This window comes from Symphodus melops (genome assembly GCF_947650265.1).
Source record: "Symphodus melops genome assembly, chromosome: 9".
Lineage (NCBI taxonomy): Eukaryota > Metazoa > Chordata > Actinopteri > Labriformes > Labridae > Symphodus > Symphodus melops.
This window is the reverse complement of record NC_136699.1, coordinates 16,837,866-16,862,536: the sequence shown is the minus strand read 5'-3', so window position 1 is coordinate 16,862,536 and position 24,671 is coordinate 16,837,866. Positions and strand designations below refer to the sequence as shown.

The following is a 24,671-nucleotide window of genomic DNA, read 5'->3' as shown; positions in this document are numbered from 1 at the left end:
CAACAAAAAGAATGAAAGAAAAGTTAGTCCAACAGTTAAGTTTGAAGAATCTCGAAGACACGCAGTATGATTTCTACGGTACCTTTACTTGAAGAGCTCATAGTATGACAGAACAATTTGAGATGTAACAAAAAAATTGATGACCTTTTACAGCGGAAACACCAAAACTGAAGGCATGTCAACTTCCCTGTCCTCCATCAGGGAGGTCTTTGATACGGGAGAAAGAAGGCTGAACAAAATGATTCAAGAGGACAAACATCTCGACAAATTCCTTCCTTACAGACCAAATCTATACAATGTATGTCTTCATGGAAAGAGCTACAATAAACAAAAACAAATGATAAAAATGATAAAAATGATCAAACTTAATCAGTCTGTTCGAAAAAAAGGAAAATAAAAAAAGAATCAAAACAAGACATTGGACCCAATTGAAATAAAATCAGAAGGACAGCCTCGAAGAAATGTTTGGTAACAAGTGAAGTGAAAGGTAGAGGAAATGATTACTGTGCTGAACGTTTTACTGTAGGATGGAACATGCAGGAAAGAACATGTGGAAACACTGAAGGAAAGAAATGAGAGTTGATCTGATTCCTGTACGGTGGAACAGATAACCTAAAGGCACACGGTTTGAATACTACAGAGACCAGGGAGGGCCTGAAGAAATGAAAACATAAAATGTGATATTTTTTTAGACAAAGGCAATTACACAAACACTTTACAGTTGAGTTTGTGACACATGGCACAGGTTCATGTCCTTCAAAGCATCCTTCCTCTTCCCATGATGGAGCAGGATATACTGAAATAACAATGGACCGCTTTTCTAAATTATAAAAAAATATAAAGTTAGGACTTTTTGTCCGTAAATCATACAGACATGAACTTAACAATTCCCACAAATTTTGGTCATATGTTGGCACAATCAAATTTTTTTTTTTTTTAATTCATTCTTAAAAATCAAGTGCAGCCATCAAATCCCCCCCCAGTAACAAAAGAGCTCTCCTGTTCTCTCCTCTCCTCACTGACGAAGCCTGAGAGGACTTCCAGTAAACTGAGATGCAGACGTGTAGCCTGGTAGTTAGATCGCCCACCGGAGCCGCTCCATTGGTCACGGTGATACCATCTCCAAAAGGAAATTGGTTCTGAGCAGGGACTGGATTTAGCTAACAGGCTAGCAACACTTCACTTATAAATACAGATGAGAGGAGGGAGCAGTCCTCATGACATTTTTCCTATCTGGATCTTCTTCCAGGCCTCTGAAGCCGTGAATATACAGGAGTCGATGATTCCTGCGACTGTGAACGCCCCGCCGATGATGGCACAGATCTAAAGAGAACATTTCAATCTGTTAGTCTCCTCTGGTTATTAAAGGCTCAATATCAGCTGCTTCTAATAACATGTAATCATAACAACAGATCACACTGACACCTCAGAATGTGCTGGAATCCAGAAAAGAGCGCTGCTGTAGCTCGACTCAGAATCTTAAGCGATGAGTCATAATCACACTATGAGCTCCGTCATTTCCTGCCCATGCCTGAGGTCACATTAAACCTAAACAACACTAAAGACAAATAATAGTGTAGCTCATCATCCAGGCAGCCAATTTAACCCTGAACACGTTATCAGTCAGCAGGAAACTTTCCTGATGAGGTGTTACGTACTTAACAAGAAATCCTCAGACTACAAGGTCAAGTGGGGCTCTGAGGCTTTGAAATATAAAACTGTTCAAGAGGTTTAAGAAAAAAAAAAAACAAGCGGCAACCATCGGTGCTGAGAAATGAATTTGAGTGTCCACTTGAGGCTGGCAGCAGAAGCACCAGAAGGAGCCACATACACACCCACTCAAAAAAAAAGCCTTTTAGAGCAGATATTAACAGTTTACAGTTTAGAGCCTGTCTCCAAAAACAGCTTGTGTCTCCATCGGCACAAACTGGGTGTAGCCATGAAGTCTAAAGAAAAATTGACAGAGCCCGAGTGACCTCACCCATTGGTTACTGAAGTGGGCTTTAAAAGCTGTTGATGGAAGGTGGCCATGCTGGAAATGCTGCTCAACCTAACTTTCAGTAAAGCAAATAAAAGGTTAAGAGTTTCAAACCTCCTGACAAACAGCTACACTGCTCCGACCTGTCAGTCAGGTCAGCCAAGTTCCTTATTGTAAATTCCTTTTATCCTTCATAAAAATCAAATGACTCATCTGCGGGGAGTCTCAAGTGGACACTTGATGAACTGCAGGTTTTTGCACATTCGATTCATTTTCCAGCAGCAGAAGTTGCCGCTCGGTTTAAAAGCCATAAGGAGAATTCCCCTCACCGTTGTGATGAAGCGGTAGATTGGCTGTCTCCTCTCTGTGTACTTGACTGTGATTGGACTGAGGTCATACCTGAACCAGATGGCCGGGATGATTCTGCCCGTGTGGCTGTAAGCAATGTACTCCTGCGGGGAACAGAAATAAAGAGGGAGACACAAATTAGAGTTTCTCCCCAACATAAACCCTCAAACCTGGTTTGTGTGTCTGATCTTTCAAAAAACACACAAGAACATTTAATTTGATCAAGACTTCGACAGTTCCATCTCATTATGTGTACTTATCATTTAAAAAAAGCAATCTGTAACGTAATCCTTGTTTTGGTGTTTATGAGTCATCACCAAAATGACTGGATAAAGTTACTCAAAAGTGATAAATGACTAATAAAAATGTAATCTTAGCTCAGTAACAGGGATTAATTTAGCATGAGGTGGCTAAAATGTGTTGTGAATTATGATGACACTGACATCAGTAAGTATATATTAATAATATCTCTACAAAAATCACTCCTAGTTTGACTCGTAAAGTGAGAATTTGATGGGGTTTTTTTTCTTCTTTCCACACATGAAAGGGGTTGCTGTGGTCCGAGCGGTTTCACGGGTCAAAGCTGGTCCTTTATTTCTGCTTCGCCATGAGAGTCCCTATCATCTTGCAGAGGGGCCCTCATCCTCCTCGGGTCACAGGTGACCTGCACTGTTATTACCCCAAACCCAGCTGTCAGTCAACACAGTTCTAGGAAGTATTTTATGGTTTGTTGACATCTGGGTTTCCAGCCACGCAGGGGGAGAGCTTTGACGTCCAGATGAGTGCACATGTTATTACAATACATGCTCTGGCCATATGTTGGGACGGACACACTTCTTCCATGACAAGTGCCAAAACAACATGACTCAGAGGCATGATCTCACGGGAAAAGATGAAAACTGAAGAAGTAGGGAGAGAACGGCACCTTGCTCGCTACTGTGTACTGGTAGGAGAACCTCTGTCTGCCTGATAAGTCTTCATACACTGTTGGGACTATCTTCAGTATGTAGTCGTGTGAAGACAGAGCTGAAAGACAAAACAAACGTTATATTAGCAAAAAAAAAAGAAAAAAAAGAAAAAAGAAAGAGTCCAAAAAAGGATGTATTTTTAGTAGCGATGCAACAGGCTGGCAGGTTTTTCCATTTGAGCCGAGTATCCGCAGAGTGAAGAAAGTTTCCACTTGTGCTGGGTTCAGTGTGTCCACTAGGTGTCTCATTTCATTGCATCAGTCATGGCTGGAGCAAGCTTACATAAATGAGACCTGATGTGGCTATGATGAGAACATGTGCAGGGAGAATACTTACGATTGGACGACAGCCTGTCTGTCCTTCCTAAAGCATTAAAGGCTCCTTTAACTTTTTGTACCTGCGTAACAAACAGAAGAAATCTGGGTTCAGCCTAAATTCTGCAGATGTTCATATGGATCGTTTCTTTTCGCTGCGTTTTTTTTTTATTTTTTAAAGTGAACACCTCACCGTCAGCTTTTCTCCAAAGGCCAGCTTGTGGATGACATGGGTCATGTCAGGGTTTGAGGGCTGCGATGTAGCACCGTGAGTCGACACGTGGAAGTTACCCGGTACCTAAAGAGACACACATGAAGAGCAGTGAGGAGTTTGAGTGAGGGACCACGCAAGCACCTGCAGCACATATGGTTAACTAATGACAACACACACACACACAGTCGGTTGGGCACTAAATGGTCCTTACCTCCGACTTTAACACGTTTCACACATTACCACATATTCCACCAGCGAGTGTTAAAGGTACAGCTCGTGGGTTAATCATTCTGAGTGAATCGGAAAGTCTGACGCAGAAGATGGTGGTAGGACTAACAGTGCTTCAGAGGGTCCAACGTAACGTGTTGAATGTAACCCAAGGCGACCCGAGAAGACTTCTATCTTGTGTATTTTAATTTAGACTGGAGGAGGAAGCAGCAGGGCCTCGTTCATTCCTCTCAGACAGGGTCTCCATCTCCAAGACAAACAAACTAGAGCTTGTGTCCAAGCGCTCTGTGTGTGTGTGTGTGTGTGTGTGTGTGTGTGTGTGTGTGTGTGTGTGTGTGTGTGTGTGTGTGTGTAAGCCCTTACCTTGTTGATGGTGAACACTCCCTCAAAGCGGCAGCCATTGCCGTCTTCAATCGGGATCTTCATGGAGTTGTCTATGTGACCCACCTCGTGGCGGCCCATCTCATCCTGGATGTCCAAGCCGAGCACTGAGGAAACGAGGAGACACGGAGAGGATTAAAATGTTTCCTGGACAACGAGGAAACGTGAGCCACAAAAAGTGACTCGAGCAGCAGACACTGTCAAACGCTTTAGGAGCTGAAAGTGACATTAGTGTTATTATCATATTATTGTAGTATAATGCTGAACAATGGAGCATGACTGAGCAGTTACTGAGATGTAAACAGACTTATTTTATTGTCGTTTGTCTCCATTCTGAAGTTTGACTCCAAAAGTTATTTTAACATACAAAAAATTAAAGTTTTACCAAAGTGCTCATAAATAATAATATCAAAAGTAACAAAAGCTGAAAGTCATTGAAACTTTCTATTTCAGCAATAAAGAGTTTATTATAAGAGGTCTAAACTTTTTAAATGTGTATCGACTTCATAACATGAACTGATCATACCAACAGTGTAAGCAGCAGCTGTTTATATAACATGCAAACAACACAGTTTTCATCAACAGCACGTAAGAGAGAAAGAAGAGAGAAAGTGTCAATATACCCCCCACCACAGAGTCAACACAGAAAGGCCAAACAGACCCCCTGTCCTGCCTGTTGCCCCTCTCTGTCTGTGTTTTTCCATCTAGACTTCACTGCCACCACCCCTTGCCCCCCCCCCCCCCCCCATTGGCACTGGCCTATTTTCAGAGCCTGTCACACAGAGAGAGAGAGAGAGAGAGAGAGAGAGAGAGAGAGAGAGAGAGACTCTACAAGCTGTCGGTCTGAACTTTGACATTCAAGTCAAGCTCCTCCCCCCACACGACTGTCCACTTCTTTAAATACAGTGCACAAATAAAAGCAAAGTTAGTGGGAGTGTGTGTGTGACCTGTGACCTTTTAAAGACATTTAAACCTGAAAGAGTTTTCATATTAGCCACAGTGGCCTGCCGGCTCTGCTTTTCCATGAAGTTACAAACTCAGACTTTGTCTCTCTCCACTGAACTTTACAGGATACTGTGTGTAACACCAGAGCACAATGGCTTAACAAAAAAAAAAAAAAAAGATTTCTCCCTCAGAGTCAATCTGTAAAAGATGACAACCTGTTTGGAAAATAACCTGATGTACAATGTTAGCCCTGTGGGAGATCGGCTGAGGACCATTTCTGGTCATTACATGCAGCTGCAGCCGTGTGGTTAGACCAACATGCTTGGGCTGGTATTTAAGAGGGCCCCACATGTCTGGAAAAAAAAAGGCTGAAATTCTGCAAATAAACAATACCACCATACACACAATCATCAAGGGCTTTAATTGGAAACGGCAGGAGGGGGCCTTTGTTTAGGTATGCGATGAGTGAGCAGTCTATGGTCTAAACACATGGCCGACGTGTGTGTGTGTGTGTGTGAGAGTGTGTGCATGCCAAAGAATCTCTGTGTTTCACACAGGCGTTTATTAGCTTTGCCATTTTTGGGTATCGCTTGAATCCAATAAATGTAGGATTTCTGCCCCTGCAATGTGTACATGGATGTGGAGTGTGTGTGTGTGTGTGTGTGTGTGTGTGTGTGTGTGTGTGTGTGTGTGTGTGTGTGTGTGTGTGTGTGTGTGTGTGTGTGTGTGATTTGTCATTGAGCATAGTTTCTGACAGGAGTCATGAGGAGGAAATAACCAGTGACTCTCAGTCCTGGCAAAGATGCACCCTGGCCTGCCCACTTCTCTGACTCTCTCAAAGCAGAATACACGCCAGCAGAGACGACGTTATACCAAAGATCGCGGCTGTGTGGAAACAAGATCAAACACGCTGGAGGCTTGGCATTTAAAAAAAAACAAAAAAAAAAAACGTGCGTTATCTACTGGCATGCCACAACACAGCCAGGGAAACAAACCATTATGTTGTTGTGAGGCCTCTTCTGGATCTAGGGCGTTCTTTATCTTTTGCCAATATGGCGTGAAACACGATAGGGCACAGTAACTATGATACTGCTAACAGAGAAAACAACGATAGAAGGAGGCTATAAACAATTAGGGGGGGGGGGGAAGAGAGAAAGACATAAAGACAGTAAGGGTAAGCAGAGAAATGGAGAGTTGTAAATATGTGTATATTATGTATATACTCACAATCACAGTGTAAGTTTGGCAAACTGACGTTTAAACTCACATCTATCTTCCCACCACTGTCTTTGTCAGGATCATCCACATACAGTTCATTCACACTGTGAGGAACAAGAAAAGAAAAGAAAATGTTCATGAGAGAAAGAGAAACTGAATGCAAACTTGAAATAAGAGTTGAAAACAGTCTATTTATGTAAAAAAAAAAATAATAATATTTTTGTCTCCAGTCACCCTAAACTGAGAAAATATATCAGACAATTATTGAAGCAAATGTGCGCTTCTCTGTCAGTGTCCTTTCACTGCTGTCACATGCTCCCCAACTCATCCCTTATTAAACATCCCCAAGACGCTGACGCATACACAAAGCCAATTTCCTCTGTGAAAAGTGCCTCCATTCATCGGTTACAACACAGAAAGAGCAGAGTACATCATTATGAGCGCATTGCCCTTCATGATTAAGTCCCTGTCTGGTGTATATCTCAGACAGCGGCTGCTGTGTGGCGACAAAGGAGCGATCAGTAGATTAGCCACAGGATATTACAGGCACACGGTGAGTCTGAGACGCGCCTCACGGATACCTACATTTCAGTGGCTATGAATCCCGTCAGCTCAGAGAGGAAGAGGAAGAGGATGAAGATGCAGCAGAGGATGGAAACTGGTGGGCAGAGGACAAAAAGAAAAGTTTGAGTTAAGACTTTATGTCAAATCCCTGTTGATCTCAGACAAGCCAACATGTCACATCAAACTCAAATTAAAGCAGCTTTTGAGCGGGATGGTGAAAAACAAAATGAGCTGAGATATTGACTCTGATGAAATCACAGAAGCCATAAAAAAAAAACTTCCATAAATAGCCGTTTTACAAATCCAGCCAATCCAAAGGTCTTTAAAGACCCTCCATTACTAATTACACATTAAACACGAAGCATTCGAGAGGTGAGCTCATACTACATAAGTCCTTCAAACTGCTCCATGACACTTACAAAGAGGAAGGACGGATCAAACTAAATAAACCAAATAAGGACAAGTAGCCTTACATAATGCCTATTTCTGTTCTTGTTGAAAATAAAAGCCTGATCCTAAACAGAGAAGTGATTCACATACTGTTTGTGTTTCTTTTCATGTATCAGCCAAAAGGATCATTTCGAGCATTGTCATGCGTTCACACAAACAAACATGGAAGGAGATGATCCGCGCCTGCGCAGCCGGCGCGGTCTGTCCGATATGACGAGAGCTTGGCTCAGGAAGCTCTCGCTCAGCAGGTGAGGCCGTGTTTACTTGGCAACAGTCTCCTAGGATCTCACAGTCACATGACCCCCGTGGTTAGCCGGGCGTCGGGGCCAAACCTGCGGCTGGTGGAGGCTTTTACATAAGGTAATGTTTAACCAACAAACAAAAAAGAAAAAGGAGTGTCACTGTGACACATGGGTCATCCATTCAGGTTCATCAAAAGACGAGTACAGTAATTCTTCCCGGGCTTCAAAGAGTGAAAGACAGGAAGGGGGATTACTCAGGATCAAAGTAATGGGCTCCAACCAATTTGAACTTTTAAAGCTCTGCGATGGAAACAGTGACGAGCCCGCTGATTTACAAAAGACTTCACGTGTGGTTTTGATTTCATCCTGAGTTCATCCTACCCGGTGCTTACGTACACTAAGAAAGGAGGCCAAACGGTTTCATTATGACAAATCTGTGACAAAAAAGGTGCGGATACATTTACACCATGAATCAGATGCTGACATACAAAACAAACCCCTGCATTTCCTTAATCAGAGGTTCAGTGTGTTACTCACTGCCGAAGGCTCGTTTGTGTCATCTCTTAATGGCCGAAGCTCCAAAAGCTACCACTGTGGCCTATGGAGAAGAGGTGTTCCCAGAAAATAGCGTAAAAAGTGAGCCCTAAGGAATGTGGCCCTAAAACAAAATAACAAAAGCAGACAAGGTCAAATATGTGACCTTTGTGTGTGTGTGTGTGTGTGTGTGTGTGTGTGTGTGTGTGTGTGTGTGTGTGTGTGTGTGTGTGTGTGTGTGTGTGTGTGTGTGTGTGTGTGTGTGTGTGTGTGTGTGTGTGTGTGGGGGGGGGGGGGGGGGGGAGGGTTTTTCGTGGCCTCTGAACAACACAATCTAAAATGTGAGGTGAAATGTTGTGGGTGACGCAATAACAGTCATCTAACGTCCTATGCCCTCAGCCCCGCGACACGGGATGGAGACAGGAAGGGTGTCTACTGTGTGCAGGAAGAACCTCCATCCATTTCCTCCTGGATGGAAACTGCGCATGTATGTTTAGCAAACCCCATTCTCTTCCCCGTCCTCCCGGAAGGCGTTTTATAACGCGTTTTAAAATTGTTCACTATTCAGCAACAAACGCTGCTCACGCCATCAGTCATCAGCTTGATTTAGACTTGACATTTTGTTTAACTGATCTGTCATCAGCAGACAAATGATGAACAGATACAAAAAAATGAACGAGGAGCTCCGAATGTGTCATCAGGCATTTTGTATTCTATCAAGTAGTGAATAATCAATACAATCACCGATTACACAATGACTTATCCATGACAAGCACGGAAAGCACATGACGGGAAAAGCATTCCAGTTTCCACTGGTGACTTCACAGGTGCTCTTAGCGATGAAAGAGTTATCATTAACATTCTTACCATACTAGTTGTGCTACAACAGGTACGGCCCCCTGCTCAATGACTCCTCCAGGATGAAGCTCTGACAGGCTGGTACTTGAAATAAAAGGGGTCAACTCCGCCTCTAAACTGTTCCTCAATCCATCCAACACTACAACTGCTTCCTATTAAAAAAAACCCACTTGCACTTTAAAGTGCTACGCTAAATATTAGCGAGTCAATCCTGCCATGATAACAGTTGAAGTTATTTCTGACAGCATGACATATCAAAGAACTAAATGTCACAACATTGGGACATTGAAACTAAATATTTATATTCCAATCTATTTCATTAAATTAAGTCACTAAAGTGTCAAGAAAAATGAAAAGAACATTACAGCTGTTGTGCCTGTATGCTAGTGAGGCACGGCAGCAGCAGTAGCAGCTAATTAGCTTAGTGCGGAGTAGCAACAGGGGGAATCAAAGTCAAGTTAACTTTATTTATAAAGCACATTTCTAACAGCCAAGGCGGGCTAAAGTCCTGAGTTTTAAGCCGAGTTTTGGGCACATCCAGGAGCAGCTGGTTGGAGGATCTTAGTACTCTGGATAGAGATAAGTGCCATTTAGTGTTTTAAGTAAAATGTTATAATCAATCGTGTAGCGAACAGGAAGCTAGTGTAGAGAACGGAGCACAGGGGTTATATGTCAGAAGGAGAGCAGACGCGTTTTGGACAAGCTGCAGACATTAGATGGATGACTGGTCCAAAGCCACATATAGTGAGTTGAAGTAGTCCAGGTGGGTTGTTATGAATGTATGTATTACTGTTTCTAGATCAAATGCAGGGAGGTTTTATTTTTTATTTTGGCTAGAAGTCTGAGCTGGTAAAAATGACATCTCACAACACTGGATATCTGTTTGCCAAAATTAAAAACATGATCTAAGCGTACACCAAGACTCTTTTCAGATGTTTTCACATCAGCAGGAAGAGGACCAAGTGTTTCTGCCGCACCAGGCCCTCCAAACACAATGACTTCTGTCTTATTTAGATCTAGTTTGAGGAAGTTTCGGGTCATCCAGATTTCAATGTCTTTAAGGCAGTCGAGTTGGGGTTTGTGGTAAACCCTTGCAATCCCTTCTGAAGATCCTCCTTCTAAACTGGTGATGTTTTGTTTGTCAAATCTCTACAAAAAAAAGTGTAGAAAAGACAAATTATTATTATTATTATTCCATTTTTATGATTTGATTGTGTGACTAATTATTAGTCTTCAAAAGAAGTCGTCCTCAGCCTTCTGGTAGCTGCGCTCATGAAGGCCTGTAAGGCAGAAAGCATGTTTTCACGTGTCTGTCGCCCTGGTGAAGTCAAGACTTTTTATGAGCTGCCCCTCTTAATGCCTCAGACCCTCTTCATAGACAAATTATAGTTTCAAATGAAGTTGGGGCTATGAAAAAGTTAGCTGAGCACAGAGACAACACTGAGACTTGCTCGTATATCTTACTAATCTAAAAAAACAAAAAAACAAAAAAACAAAAAAACCCCATTGATGGTGACCGAAGGGCTGAGACAAGTCAGCTGTTTCCCTCTTTACAATTTATCAGTTACATATTTAATTCACAAATAATATCTTTAATAATTGTGATTTCGTCAGCTGGAAAGCATAAAAGTGATTTTCAGAATTTGGATTTATTCGGAAATAATTATGTTTCCTGATTTAGAGAAAAAAAAAATCTGGTCCCATCCTGAGCTTTTATTCTTCAAACGTAACACAGTCATCCAGCGCTCTTTTCAGACTGTTACCTAAAGATGTCCTCAATAAGCTAAGAAGTCATTACGTCTTTAAACACTCTGCAGCAGCGTAATATTGGTTACCCAGTCTGTGAATTCACTTCCTTTCAAGACGAAGTATGAGGTGGGCGGTGAGGTCACTTTACCCCCCCAAGCCTCTGCAACATTCAGATATCAAAAGCAAAAGGACACAGGGATGTACTGGAAATATTGTGCCTTGAAACAGCAGTCTGGACAGGGCTAAAGAATCTCAAGGACTCTTTAAACATGTGTGGACTGCTGTAAAAACACAACTTAGAGATGGACGTGAGGGTGGCTGGTTTGGGCCTGGCGTCAGCGATGGTCTTGTACTCACTGAAGGCTCCTGTGTAGGTGGGCTGGGTGAGATCTTTTGGCACTTTCCTGTAGATATCAAATCTGAGGGGAGAGAGAGAGAGAGAGAGGAAAAAGGGAATCAGAAAAAAAGAGGAAGGAGGAAGAGAGAAAAAAAAGGAAAAAGTCAACACTACGTGCTGTGAAAAGAAGCACATTCTGTACTCATAAGGCTCTGCGATATTACAGAAGAGTGGTGGAATGTTAGCTCTGGACCAACGCCATGACACACAACAGGTCCAGACAGCCAGCACACACACTCACTCTATAAAGGGTTACACTCCTCCCCTTGAATGTGTGCTCTGTAATTCTGAATCTGACTCCAACAAAGGTCTGACACTTAACACACACACACACACACACACACAAAGCCAACATAAACACACACACGAGGATATGAAACTGCAGCAACAGCTTCACATCATATGGTTCAACTTCTTTAGTAGATACTGTGAGTTACAGTGCACAATAAATGACTTAAACTGAGGTCAGAGAGGAATTTGACTGACAGCAATGATTTCATCGAAAACTCCAAAACTTCCAAAAGGAACATTAAAAAAATAAAAAAAAATAAAAAAAATCACTGAATCAGAATCGGAGGATGATCTTTACCTCCTGACACAATCGACTCTCCTCTTGTGAAACTTTAGTTTCCTATTTGGGGAGCTGTGAGGGGGGGGGGGGGGGAGACAATCTGCTGCTCAACACCTAAACTATTTCAGTTCATGCGTTTCTTGCACATGTCCTTTTTGGGGAGTGAAACATTTCTAACCCAATACTGCCCTGACATTGCAAAACCCCGCCCCCTCATCTCCCCTCTCCTTCCTCAAAGTCTTCCAAAACACTCACATTTGTTCTGATTTCTTCAACTGAGAGCTGCCAGCTTAAATAAAACAGCTGATGCAATACAGGGCGCGGTGGGGGAGGAAGTGGAAGGGTGGGTTTTCCTATCCCGACCCGCTGCGCTACCTGTTTTGCTTCTGCTCTCGCTTTCTCTTTTTTTTTCTATATCTACCACACAAAGACCACCGGATTCCTCAACATCTCAACCAGCTTCCCATACTTTTGTCCTCTCCGTCTGATACACATCCATCTACAACTTCCTGCACCCAGGTCCCATTTGTATTAGAGCACTGTGTGCTAATAGCAGGCCTGGCAGGATATATAGGGCAGAGTGGGCATACAGCATGGAGAGGGGCTGGGTGGAGGCTCTATGGGAGGGAGGGGGTCAGCTCTGTATGCGGATGAGAACAACTTTCAGAGTTACACACTTCCTGAATGTTCTTTCAACAAATCCTCCCATCCTGGCTCGAGGTGGGAGCTGCTGGGACCGTCAGACAGGTGAAGCACACAGACGAACGCCATTGTCACGTGAACATCCTGCCATGCTGGTTTAGTTGATTTCCAGTAGAGAAAGACATTGGACCTCTTTGGTTTCGGAAATGTTATCAGCTCTACAAGTTTAAGCCTCCATTTGTTTGTCAAAGAAGTCAAAAAACTTTGAAAAACTTTATTCAATGGTAACGAGCTGGAAAAAGATACCACAGAGAGAAACAGCTGAGCTTGTTCACATGAACAAACCTCTAATTAACCCTTTATAATAATGATAAGTATAATTAACATGACAATATGTTTAGAAAATATCTACCATGTATATGACATTTTGAATGCACATATATTGAGATCACTCTGATATACAAAGTATGTTTGAAACACTTATATACGAGGATATTCTTTGTAAAGACTTAAAGTTACGTCCTGTACACTACCAGTCAAGTTTGGACATACAACAGTAACAATACTATTAATAATACAGTACAATACAATAATACAATTAATTTAGCTACTGTAGCTGGGCACAACAACTAATAAAAGGTTTTATTCTTTATTTGGACTATTTTCCATATTTTTAAGAATAAGAGCGTTTAATGAAACAATAAAAATGAAAGATTTAATTTCACTTTTCGTTTTGGAGAGAAACGCATACGTAGGTATCCACTTCACCATTTCTATTTCTCTAAGAAACACATCAAACATTTCAGCTCGAGCCTTTAGATCAAAATGTCTTTAAGTTAATGACGTCAGAACTTTTGATTGGAGCTGTACATGACTGAGAATAATACATTTGATTACATGTGGATACTGTTTGTAAAGACTCATGTTTACATTTTAATCATATAATATACCTTTTCAACAGAGTCAAGTATACTGCTAGGTTTGATAATGTCAGCGTTAAAGTGGGCAAACAGCTGATGCAGTGTTGGAGTCTATATCTGTGCACAGGTTATAAAAAGCTACAGAAGTCGTCACAGGATCACAACTATTTTTAGCCGCTACAGCCTCCCTCTTCTAAATTCAAATATGATTGAGGAAACACAGTCCCACCGCACTGTTCACTGTACATGTGATGTCATCTGGTGCTATGAGAAAAGTAAATTATCAAAGCTCACAATCTGCCTGTATGCATCCCTGATAAGACTGAACGACTGACTATTTTCTTTTAACAAAATATATATCAATATGACAAAATACAGGAAGTTATTGCAAACAAATGAAGGGATTGTCTGTAGGGACAGTGAACATTTGAATCTTAGGCCAACAACAATTGTCCTTTGCTCGAGATTTCCTGTGGCGTGTGTTGTTGTGTTAGCAGGCTAACGTTAGCACACTTTCGTTAGCTCCTAGCTTTATATTGCACCTACATTGACACGCTTTGGCGTGACGTGATCTTAAGACATCATAACACCATAATAATCAGGGGGTAGGCTGCTTTGTTCTTCTTTTATCTCGTCCTTGACTGAACATCTCAAATGCAAGACCGTCACATCCATGTGAACTTGATGTAAACACAGCTCTGACAACACTACAGCCGACGGGACTCGAGCTTCTCACTTGTTGTAGACAGTCATGACTAAAACGTAAATGTCAAAATGTCACACATTCTGCCTTTAATCTTTTAAGAAAACGGATTTCTATCTGATAAAACATTAACGTTTAATTCTATATACTTTATTAATCCCAGAGGGGGAAATTAAGTTTGCCACTTGTATCTTTTTGTGTATAACTTTGTCATGATGCTTTTGATGTCTTGTGTAAAGCACTTTGAATTGCCTTGTTGTTGAAATGTGCTATAGAAATAAACTTGCCTTGCACTCTGTTATTGTCGAGACATGCTTCTCACACACAGGCCTGAATCACACACAAACAGGACCTGTAGATTATTAATCATGTCAGCATGTGGTCTGGTGGTTGTACTCGCGACCCTCCAGTTCCCAACCCAAGTCCCTGCGGACTGAGTTTGTGCCGCCCCCAATTAAGTGACAGGCAAGGAATTAAATACACTGTTTACTTTGTAAGAATTTAAACTACATTTTGTTATCATGACATTTGACGCAGAGCCTCCTTGATTAGGATCCAGTTTGCCTTCATTAGCTGCCCTGAGAACACTTTGTATTCATGAATGTTAATGTTGACTGAGCATTCACCCCTTGGTCCTTCCTTGATGTGTGTAATTTCCTGAATTACAGTCAGTACAACATCTCCCCCCGTCACTTCCCACCTCGCTCAGCCGAGTGTGAAAGGGCTCCGATGTTTTGTGATTAGTGTGGACACGGTGTACCAGCACCTCTGAGTTGACTCCACAGGGACGCTTCTTATGAAAGGGCCCGTCCTAAATGAACCATATCATGTCACAGATGAGTCACGGATGAGTCAGGAGTTCATGACTTGAAATTATTCTCAGAAAAGCTAACAAAGTTAACAATTAATGTCACTGATCTCTAATCAGAAGCTAAATTCAATAATTGTGCTTTGATCTTGTCCTTCAATTCATCTCTCTAAAAAGTGTACGTCAAAAATAGCCAACAGCAAATCCAAGATAAGAGATCCATTGACAGTGTGCATCCTCAAGTTCTAATGATCTAATCATCACAGGAGCACACATACCACATCCCCAGGGCCCGCCTTCAGAAAGCAGGACTAAAGAATATTCTTCGTGTCTGAAATAGTAAAATACAGGTTGTTTGAATATCATCTGTTCGGAAGATATAATGTAGGCTACTGTTTTCTCCAACATAGCAGGAGTCTCTATGTGAAAGAGCTGGAGGGAGAGATAGAACATGATGGTTTTACTTACAATGAGTGTAATCTGTGTTTTCAATGGATCAGGTTGTTTTTTTACTAAGGGGTATTCGAATCAGAAAACACGTTTTATAATCTTATAGACTGGCACAGGAATGAGTCCTAAAACCTGGAAGTGAGTCACTGAGATTAAGAAACTCTTTTATAAGAGCGTCCTGGCCAAAACAGGCAGCGGCACAATTTACAGTGTTTACACAAAACACTTCACAACAATTAACATCAATGAAGGAATCACAAAGTGAACCATTAAAAGGTTCAAATGTGTCTAAATAAAACTTTAATAACAATGTCCAGTCTACGTGTTAATGAGTCATTGATGTGCTCGTGTAGGATTCATTATATAAGGTGGTGCAATAAACCACAGCGGCCAGGAAATACATGCTTTTATATAACACAGTTAACTGTGTTGTTACACTCCCACAATGCTTTTTTTTTTTTTTTTTTTGAGTGAGTGAAATCTCCGAATGAAGTTGGTAAATGGAGTTACTTCAAGCGGTTGCATCGCACGTTTATGATCAGGCCATCGAGTCAGTGGAGCATCTGAACAGGATATGGCCACAGTGTACAGTGAAGACATGACACACACTCGCTCTCACAGGACCATCAAACACAGGTCACCCGCTGGAGTGGTGCAAACGTGAGTTTCAACAGATCCTCTTCGCTGGCCGGTTCACTCGGGTCATTTAGAGAACAGATCTGGTCTGAAGAAGGGATGAGGGAAGCTCCAGAGTTACACATGTAGGTCATGTGTTATTCAGCACTGCACTGTGATTGTTATCTTTAGTTACTAAATGTAAGGAGGGAGGTACAGTCGCTTCAAAATCAGAGTTTTGGAAAGTTTAACTTATTAAAGACTGAAACGATAACATATTGTTTCTGTAAGTTAATAATCTATTCATGTAACTTAAATTTCAAGACTAAAACGAAATACAATACATCTATAAATTCAATATTTTGACCAGCGTTAGTCAAAATCTACTATACATACTTTTCACAAGGGATGTGTCCTTTTATTTCAGAGGATAATCCTGAACTATTTTCACATTTCTCCATGCTTCTCACCTTCACTGTAACCACTCTCGGGCATTATAGAGTTAAAACCATTGATCAAATTAACAGATAATATGAATGTTAGAGATGTTTTGGGCTCTTTAAATAAAAGTTTGTGTGCTTCTTGTCAGTCACTATAGCAACTGAAAATCTTACTCTTTTTGCACAAAAAAATATGAGAAACCTTTTTTTTTCTCTTGAGTTATTTGTTCATTAAATGTATCATACGTATGTTTTCCTTTGTTCACCTGTGAACAGTCAGTGTCTGTGATTTGTCCCAACATCTCAGAATAAACATTGTGCATTATTTGGATGAGTGTGGCCTCTATCAACAGTTTCAGCCGTCATTTAGGTGAGACAATCAGCTCTGTGTCTTAAGTGTCAGTAGATAAGTTCATAGCCTCAGTAATGGCTCTGCTCTGATACTCCTTATCTGTATACCAGCTGGTTGTGTATTGGTGGCTAATGATGCTGAATGTTTGTCTGGCATGACAAGCAGCTCAAGTTTTGTCATGAGTTGCAACTAAACTAAAAATCTGTCTTTCCCCCCACTTACAGCCTGACCAATAATCTAAAAACAAAATAAAAAACGCAACTTTCTCTGTTTCTGATGCTTCCCTCATTATAATGTGTAGGTGGCAAAGTATGTTTAAATATAAAAAAAAGAAAACTACTTTTTTTGGTTCTACAGTATGTCTATCATCACTTGGTAAATTCAGAGTAAGGCACAATAAATATAAACCCTTTCATATATGTGATTTTAGACACGATACACACAGTTGACTTCACCACTCGTGATAGAGATTTTAATAATAATTTAATAATAATTTCAATAAACTTAAACCTGCTCTGAGGCACGCGCCGTGGTCGCTGCAGACACAGGGATGGGTGAGATCTGCACATGCGCAGACAGGACCACAAAACTCTGAGCATACCTGAGCATCACTCTTGAGACTCAACACAAACTCTACACCCACTGAAACAATAAAAAAAAAACATTCACGGCAAACTGGAGCCTTAAAGTTTACAAACTCCACTCGCTCATTTGTAACGGAGGCTTTGCCATCATCATTTGTTCACAGACTACAAAACTAACACACCTTCAAATCTGAACAGAGATGAGAGAAAGCCCCGTACTCACCTCCTCACATCGAAAGGCATGATTGTTGCAGGTCACACAGGTATGTATTAGCAGAAAAAAACTACAAATAACAGAGAAACAGCTGCCTTCAATGCTACCGGTTGTTCATCGGTACCGGGTTGACGTCAGCTTAGGACGCTTTGCAAAAGCTGATTGGTGGAGAGCAACTTCCTGTTAACAGTGATTCTTCTTCCGCCGATAGCGCCACATCGTTTTAATATCTGTAAATCTAAAGTTTTCTCTTAACTAACCATGCAAAATGGAAAACGTTTACTCATATTGTAAAAAGGTCTTTAAAAAATAAAATAAATAATGCACGGTGATTCAGATAATATTGGGCTGCTTAGGTGGCTAGAATATACATTATTTAATCATTTTTGTATTATTTTCCTCATATTTTTGTTCGTTTTTATTTATTTATTTTAGATATTTTCACTGTTTGCAATTACATTATTTTGTCAGACATTCAGTATATTAAGTCCTTTACATGTATGTCTTTAAATAATTTTCTGGAAACGTATCCAGTCCTTGGGAAGAGTTGCTTTGGGCCAGATAGAGTTATTTTGATAATAATTCATCAATGTGTTGAAAATGATACCTCAAGAGTCTTACTGCCTGAATGAACTCTTTTAAGTAACTGCAGTTTGACTAAATGGTTTTATTCTGTTCTCATAATGGCGTCAGTCTAACAATAAAGTTTGATTATACAGTAGCAATAGGTCTTTTGACGTTTCCTTCTATAAAACATGTTTTATAATTATTTAAACAAGTCAATATGCCGGAGTTTACTGTGGCACTGAAGATAATGCCTCTGTTTGCCCCTTAACATGTCAACACCGCAACTACATGTTAAAAAAAGTTTTATCCTTGAAAAAAGCTGAATGATTCTGCTACATGGATGACTTATTACGGTCTATGTTTGTTATGTGTAAAATAGTAAGATAATGCAGTACTTGTAAGTTGTAACCTGGCAGAATTTTTAATGATTGTATACCCCAGTTGGTTTTCATCAGTATTAACACTTGTAAAGGGATTTCCTTCTCAGCAGTTTGAAATTATTACATATTGTCAAAGCCTTCTTACTATTAGCAACAAGAAAAAGTAAAACACAATTTCATAATTTACGGTTTTTCCCTAAGAAATATTAGTGGTCTCCCTGCACATGTAGGCTACAATAATGAAACCAAACCTTTAATCTTTCCCAACTTGTCTGTCTGAGAGACATAGAACTCAGGGCAGACCCTGTGTTTTCCCACCACTGGCTCAGCTGTTTCCTATAGCGACAATGACAGTAAACAGGCACAGATGACAGCAAGTAACAGCGGTATAGGGACAACAGGAAATGCCTTTTTGTCATCCTCTGTTTCACTTCTCTTTCTGGTTGAGAGCTGCAGTTGGTTACAGGCCATGATTGTGGGAATTCAAAACAGAGCAACGACTCAGGCAGGCTTTATTCTCAGACCTCAGTATCAACATTACATACTGTACAACAGATACATACTGTACAGACTCACATTTTTTTTGTTATTGTGATACAGGTTTTGATTTCACGCTTGGTCTTTTTTAATGGTAATCATGCCAAATGGTGACTGAAATATATGATTCATGTGTTGACGTGTTAACCGTTTTGAAATATACAGAATATTTGGAAAGCATCAGTTTCAGAGATAGGAGGTTCACATTTGAATGGAAAAACACATGTTGCTTCTCTCCTCCACTATGCTGTTTTTGTTTACCCCTTCATCAGGTGTTTAATTTCTCCCTCAACATGTAAGTCCTCCATCCTGGCTTAAGGGAAGACATACTCAAATTGAGGACAACATGTTTGGGTACAGACTGTTTTCAGTCGAACCCTCCTCCTTTGAGAAGTGTGTAACATTCCTGGTTTGTGGCATGTGCCTCACAGTTGACTCATCTCACAGGAGTGTGAGGTTGAACTAGCTGTAGAGCTTCTTCTTCTTTTATTTTTACAATCTGTTGTGATTGAAGTCTATGTTTCTGAGTATGTCCTGGAAGTTTTGCCTTCCATCCCCTTCCTCCTCTCTTAAATCCATCTATGTTTTGTTTCCTCAAAGTTAAAGACAGTCAAAACTGGGTCTGGATCAAGCCAGCTGTAAGTCTTCACCTGTTCAGGTCACAGTGAAGTGAGAATGATGTCATGGCCTATATAGTGTATAAGCCTAATCCTCTAAAGCAATAAACACATAACTCTTCACATAAAACATGATCGCTCAGTGAGAGACTTTATTATAAAGGACACAATCTGACCGTGATGACGCCCTGTTGAGACAAATCCAGGCAATTTGAATACAGTGCTATGTTGCAACATTACCTGCTTTTTAGTCTGGTTTGAAAACATTTGCTTCACTACAAAACAATCCAGCTCTCAACTCTGCTGTGAAGTTACAACACACCCTTTAGTCAGCATCGACGCCTATTGTCCGTCAATAATCGCTTTCTTATTATGACAGAGCAGTGTTGTCCACTCTGAGTCACACCAACAAATAGAAAGGGTTTTCCAAAGTAGCCGTAATCACGCTTGCTTTTTAAAATATATATTCTAATTATTTAGGAGAGGAAAGAAAAACACCTATTTCACCTAGTTTCAATAAGGAGAACAATAAAACCAAAACTGACAGTTGAAGAGATCTCCACCTGCTGTTGACTTCCTGGTAGACCAGTGTTTTTGTTTCACAGCATGTGGAAATTTACTGGACTTCAGATTTCTATACAGTGATTAACTTTTATGGTTAGCCTTTGCTCTCGGCGCATTGAACACTATGTACCTCTGACTAATAAAAACAAAGAATAAACTTTTATGGCCCCCAGGCAGATATTTACTTATTATCTTGTTATTTGTCAACTCTCAGTTGAAGCAAAATAGAAATCTAATTAAATATAACATCATGGAAAAAAAGACAAATTCCTTAATTTGATAACATGTAACCTACAACAGCTGTACACTTTTTTATTTAGGAAACATTTATTAAAAAAACATGAAAATGAAATTAAATGTTATAAGGATAACAGAGTAAAAAGAATTGAAGCCTGTCTTTTTGACACCGCGTGCCCGAGTTCGTGTCATACGTGTCATACGTGTCAGAAATGTCCCGCATGTGCGCGCGCTCCGTTCTGTCCTGCTACCTTCGGAGGGGGGGAGGGAGCGATGACGTCCACACTTCTGGCAGAAAGCCAGGAGGGGCGGTCGCCTGACGTCAGTGATTTCTCATTCACAAGTACGAGCCGTATATAAACGCTCCTCGGGGCGCTCGGAGATAGAAACTACTCACTAAAAAAGTAGAAGATAAAAAACTGTTAAAGAAGAAACCGGATACGTTCAAGGGGTGAACCGGGCCGTCTTGAGAAGTCTTTAAAAGTTTTTTTTATTACTTGTTTGTGTTTGTTTGTTTTTTTTTCCGACCAAACACGCCAACCGGAACAAAGGACTCGACGCTTCAAATTCTGTAACTTTGGGATAAGAGTTTTTTTGTATCATATTTAACCTCAGGTCCTCTACCTTACAAGCTTTATGTACTTGGATTTAACCCTCTACTTCAGCTGTCCTACTATGGTCATAATGGAGGTCCCGACCATCGACTGTGCGTCCCTCCGCGGCTTGTTGGGGGATGACGTCCCGGGCAGCCTGGTGCTGGACTGCCGCTCCTTCCTGTCCTTTAACTCGTCGCACATATCGGGCTCCACCAACGTGCGCTTCAGCACCATAGTGCGCAGAAGAGCCAGGGGAGGTCTAGGACTCGAGCACATTGTCCCCAACGAGGACACGAGAAACAGGCTCCTTTCTGGGGAGTACGAGTCTGTGGTTTTGCTTGACGACCGCAGTTTGGACTTAAGCCAGGCGAAGAAAGACGGAACCTTGATGCTTGCTGTCACGGCTCTGTGTCGTGACCCGTGTGGAGCAAGGGTGTTCATTTTGAAAGGTGAGAAAAGAAATGCCCAGCACAATTGTTTGACTGTATCTTAACAACGGGGCAACAAATGTGGATTACAGCTGTCACTATACCAGCTGGCTCTGGAGTAAACAGTGCTCCAAAATAGCCCCATGAGCAGTTGTCACCCTTTTGGAGACCCATATTTAAACGTGGATGTCTCCTTTGCTGTCCTGTAATTTGACCACAACGTCATTTTTGTCTCTTTTTCAGGTGGTTTTGACGAATTTTCCACAGAGTATCCAGAGATGTGTACCAAACCTTCCCCTCCACAAGGGCTCAGTTTGCCCCTCAGCTCCAGTCATCTTGGGAGTGCAGACCCCAGCTGTAGTCCGTGTAATACTCCTCTATATGACCAGGTTAGTTACTCTAATGTTATCAGATTAAAATTCAAATGTTCTTTGTTTGTTTATTACTTACATGTACTGTTTAGGAGTTGACTAAAGTAGTTTTTTTTTCTGTTTAGGGGGGTCCTGTAGAGATCTTGCCATTCCTTTACCTTGGCAGTGCCTACCATGCTTCAAGAAAAGATATGCTGGACATGCTAGGTATCACAGCTTTAATCAACGTCTCTGCAAACTGCCCAAACCACTTTGAGGACTCCTTCCTCTACAAGAGCATCCCTGTCGAGGACAACCACAAAGCCGATATCAGCTCCTGGTTCAACGAAGCGATCGAGTTTATCGGTAAGTGCAAACACCTTTTTACCGTCTCAACTGCCAAATGTGAGCGTCCATCACAGCTGTCACCTCCTGAGCCCGTTGAAGAAACACCCCCCCCCCCCCCCTTTCCTTCACCGGTCTCTTTGAATCCTGTATTTAAATTTTTAAAAAGTTCCCTCCAAAACTGACCAGCTGGCTCGGCACAGGCTCCCCACTCCACCACAATGGTGGTTACATCATTGCCACCTCCCAGGCATACAAAAGTGATTTCCCCCCCCCCCCCCATTGCGAGCCAGCAGCCCCAAACTTTCTGTAGTGGGGAGGCTGACTGGGCTTGAATAGCTCCCCTCCACGCCGCTCTTTGTTCTGGCCCAACAAAAGCCTATTTCTCCTCACTCACTGTCGGCCTTCCTCGCAGATCAATACCCCCAGCAGGGGTTTGTTCCCCTTCTTTGTCCATTCAGACTACCTCCTTTGGGAATAACCCCCACAAGCTCACACCCTGCACCCCTATTAACTGTGTTCCTGTGTCTTAATGAGCTCTTTTGAATTTAAATAGCCACTGAAAGTGTTGCAAAGTCATTTTTTTTTCTTCCTTCCACTATTTTATAGCCATCCTTTGCAAAATCACAACATCACTTTATAGATGTTGACAGTGCACTAATGTTTGTTTTTTCTTCTCCTTCCCCTTCAGATTCTGTTAGGAATAAAGGCGGCCGAGTGTTTGTGCACTGTCAAGCTGGCATCTCCCGCTCTGCCACCATTTGCCTCGCCTACCTCATGCGGACAAACCGAGTGAAGCTGGACGAGGCCTTTGAGTTTGTAAAGCAGCGTCGCAGCATCATCTCCCCAAACTTCAGCTTCATGGGTCAGCTCCTACAGTTTGAGTCCCAGGTCCTGGCCTCGTCTACCTGCTCCTCGGAGGCGGGAAGCCCGGCCATCGGCAACAGCAGCACCGTCTTCAACTTCCCCGTCTCCATCCCCGTACACACCTCGGCCAGTCAGCTCTCGTTCCTTCACAGCCCCATCACAACCTCGCCAAGCTGCTGAGGAAGGAGCAGGAAGAAAAGACTATTATTTGAATTTCAAATATAACAAAACAGGGTTCTGATTATGATCCTATTGATGGTGATACTGGTATCACTGGAGAGAACAGGAGCGAGTTGTTTGGGGTCGGACTCTTCTTGTCAAAGCTGTGTATTTTGGCCTCATCATTTCAAAGGGAGATTTGAAGCTATCAGACAGTATTCATGTGTAACCTCCTAAATGGGAAATTCTTCCACACATTTGCCCTATATGACATTGGGAATGGCTGAAAAGGGAGTTAATGTTATCCCTATGGAGAAAGTTAGAAGTATCTGAATGTTTTTTATTCAAATGACTTTTGATGATTTTTTTTTTTTTTTAATGAAGGAAACTTCAGCTTTTGATAATCATAATCATTTTGAAGCAAACAAAGAGCAGAGGGCTAACAGTTGTCTCAGGAAAGTTGACTTGTCCCCTTAAATGTCTGCTTAGCATTCTGTAGTGGTTAAAGAAAGAAAGCTATTGCATAAACGTTGCTTGTTTATGTCGCGAACAATGAATGTATCCCCCTGTTTTCAGAGCAGACGTGGCAGAGATCTTCATGTTCACTTTGAGAGTTGTATGGGTTGCCAAATCAAATGCAAAAACCTGCCTTTCAAGACATCATGAATCCTTGACGATCCTGACACTTTGGGGAAACGGACCATTAAATACCTCATGTTTCTGTACTGTGTGCTGCAGCGCTGAGACAACAGAACCCCGCAACTGCTAAAAAGGAGGGGACTCAAAGTCTGCAGCAGCTGCATTCTGACATATTTATTGAACTAAAGTAATATATTTCTTTATTATATCTATTTTTGCATACGTTTGTTGAATGTTGTTTTTATACCGTTGAATAAATCTCGATTTGACTTTCTTAAACAGTTGCAGGTTTTTCTCTTGTTTTCCAATTTACACCGTATAAAACACACAAACCAGTTCCCCACTATAGTAACACAAAGTGTCCCTTTGTAATAACAACTACGGGTTGTAAACATACAACTTCAATCAACTATCAAAATTAATTCACAGAATTATTTTCTCCCAATTTTATATGAAATTATCTAATCTTTGATTTTTGTGGATCAGTCTCTTTATGGCTAGTTTTGTTAAAAAGATGTCAGAAATCAGTAAAAAAAACAACAACAATGTCCCTATCACGAGTTTGAAGTACTTAGTCTTTTTTTTTTCTCTCATCAAAATAGCAGCTGATTATTTCTTTGATTTCTTTAAAGCTCTATAAAAAGGTTAGCTTTGAAGCAAATTAAAGTGTATTGAGATTTCCCCCAAAATGAACAGTA

General features: G+C 41.2%; 2 protein-coding genes across 2 annotated transcripts; one reads left to right on the top strand and one right to left on the bottom strand.

The window, feature by feature from the left end:
• Positions 1-67: 67 nt before the first annotated feature.
• On the bottom strand, positions 68-17,874 carry ergic1 (endoplasmic reticulum-golgi intermediate compartment 1). Its single transcript, XM_079351930.1, has 10 exons — positions 17,697-17,874; positions 11,349-11,410; positions 7,180-7,252; positions 6,604-6,698; positions 4,414-4,538; positions 3,802-3,906; positions 3,631-3,691; positions 3,252-3,352; positions 2,308-2,430; positions 68-1,323 (listed from the first exon to the last, which is right to left on the bottom strand). The coding sequence occupies exons 1-10, from the start codon at positions 17,714-17,716 to the stop codon at positions 1,216-1,218; spliced, it is 873 nt and encodes a 290-aa protein (XP_079208056.1). The 5' UTR covers positions 17,717-17,874; the 3' UTR covers positions 68-1,215.
• A 2,936-nt stretch (positions 17,875-20,810) lies between these two features.
• dusp1 (dual specificity phosphatase 1) lies at positions 20,811-24,252 on the top strand. Its single transcript, XM_079351929.1, has 4 exons — positions 20,811-21,634; positions 21,857-22,002; positions 22,110-22,329; positions 23,000-24,252. The coding sequence occupies exons 1-4, from the start codon at positions 21,226-21,228 to the stop codon at positions 23,353-23,355; spliced, it is 1,131 nt and encodes a 376-aa protein (XP_079208055.1). The 5' UTR covers positions 20,811-21,225; the 3' UTR covers positions 23,356-24,252.
• Positions 24,253-24,671: the final 419 nt, after the last annotated feature.